Source organism: Sinocyclocheilus anshuiensis, unplaced genomic scaffold, assembly GCF_001515605.1.
Source record: "Sinocyclocheilus anshuiensis isolate Anshui unplaced genomic scaffold, SAMN03320099.WGS_v1.1 scaffold205, whole genome shotgun sequence".
Lineage (NCBI taxonomy): Eukaryota > Metazoa > Chordata > Actinopteri > Cypriniformes > Cyprinidae > Sinocyclocheilus > Sinocyclocheilus anshuiensis.
The window spans coordinates 997,988-999,896 of NW_015536497.1; the positions used below are offsets into that span (position 1 = coordinate 997,988).

General features: G+C 38.0%; 1 protein-coding gene across 1 annotated transcript in view; it reads left to right on the plus strand.

The window, feature by feature from the left end:
- The first annotated feature begins 931 nt into the window (after positions 1-931).
- The window catches only part of LOC107688554 (5-hydroxytryptamine receptor 7-like), a 10,935-nt gene continuing 9,957 nt past the window's right edge, over positions 932-1,909 (plus strand). Inside the window, exon 1 of the mRNA XM_016486255.1 lies at positions 932-1,551. Coding sequence (XP_016341741.1) covers positions 1,091-1,551 — 461 coding nt within the window. The 5' untranslated portion in view covers positions 932-1,090. The remainder of the gene's footprint in view (positions 1,552-1,909) is intronic.

Genomic DNA, 1,909 nt, shown 5'->3' on the forward strand with positions numbered 1-1,909 from the left:
TTTACTTATTCTGTTTTTACTATCTGTGTCTTGTCACTGTAATCTGCTTGTGCTGTGGAAGCTTCTGTCACCAGAACAAATTCCTCGTATGTGTAAACATAACTGGCAATAAAGCTCTGGAATGGAAAGTTTTTGAAGTCAAGATTTATCACCAGAGGGCGACATTCTACTGCACAGAGAGGGCGCTATTTTTTTTTTATGCATTAACATTAAAATATGAGCAAAATGAATGTTTGCTTACAAAACATATCTGAATATCCCCTCTCAAATGTGATATCATGCCGGAACATAAGTGATGGTGATGGATAATTTTGAATGTTACAACTCACTGCAGACCCTATAGGCTAATATGTATGGGAAAGGTGTGAGAGTGTTTCATTAGGCTACCTTGAGTATTTTGGAATTGGATTGGTCATTACTGAATGCATTAAAACTGCTTCTGTCTGAATTATTATTATTATTAATTATTATTATTATTATTATTTTGATGCCAATTAAAATAATAGCTTCAATAATAGCTAGATATAAAACAGAATATTAATAGCTAAAGTGAAATCATTCCGCTCGAAAACCTGACAGAACGTTGCTATGCAACAAAAAAATCTAGTTGAACAGTGATATTAATGCTGTTAAAACAGGATTCGAACGCTGCATTGACCAATCAGGAACCAGAACCGGAATATTCGTTTATAATGTTGCTTAATGACTTAGTCTACATTAATAAAGTTATCCTAAAGTAACTCAATATCCATATACTTAAAACATTACATTCTGTTTAAGTGTCGTGGGCTGAAAACATCAAGGCTAATCTCAAAACAACCTATTCTTAGCGTCTATCAGGGTTCACTCTCAGGTTCACTCACAGTGCGGCTCTCAAAACTACTTATAGCTGGGGGTTTTTTTTCTACCCCTCAGCGAAACGAGACTGAGAGAGAGTTCTGTGTGTGTTTCTCGTCTCTTCGTTGACTTCGTGAGCGGGTGCTGTGTGTTTAGTTGTTGCTGGACTCGTAGAGGTCGTAGGCACCATGGCGTTGACTGTCCACTTCAGGCGCTCGGATGGTTTATTGACGCTCAAAATATCGATACAGTGATGTTCACGACACATGGTGCTGAACTGGTTTGGGGTTCCAGCGAGACCGAAATCGCCTTTTTCAATGGGACAACTGAGTTCCCCCCCACCGTGATAACCACAGCGGAGCCCAAACGTAATGAGTCGTGTGGGGAGCAGCAGACCCTGGACTTGGACTTGACTAAGACAGTGATCATTGGGATGATGCTCAGCACCATCACCGCGGTCACTGTGATGGGCAACACGCTGGTTGTGATTGCGGTGTGTGTCGTGAAGAAACTCAGACAGCCGTCAAACTATCTGCTTGTATCTCTGGCCATAGCTGATCTGTCTGTGGCAGTAGCCGTGATGCCCTTTGTCATAGTGACTGACCTGACAGGCGTCTGGCTGTTTGGGGAGGTTTTCTGCAACATCTTTATTGGGATGGATGTCATGTGCTGTACAGCATCAATAATGACACTGTGTGTGATCAGTGTGGATAGGTAAGTTCATATTAACAGTTAAAGATTCTTTAAAGGTTTTGATTCTTTTAAGAGAAAGTGGAATTCACACAGGCTAGTGATCGTCCTTATCTGTTTTCTGACACTTTTTTTAAATCAATGTTATTATCAAGTTTGATATTACACATCATTATTGTATAGGCTATATATATATATATATATGTAATATGCGTGGTTGTAGCCAGCATTTATGGTTTGAAAATTATATTTATGGTTTTGAAAATAAATAATATGTATATAAAAACGTATAAACCTTACTTTAAGTGATATTCACTGAAATAAATAAAACCCACCCCAACCTGATATTCATTAAAAAAAAAAAAAAAAAAAAAAAAATAAA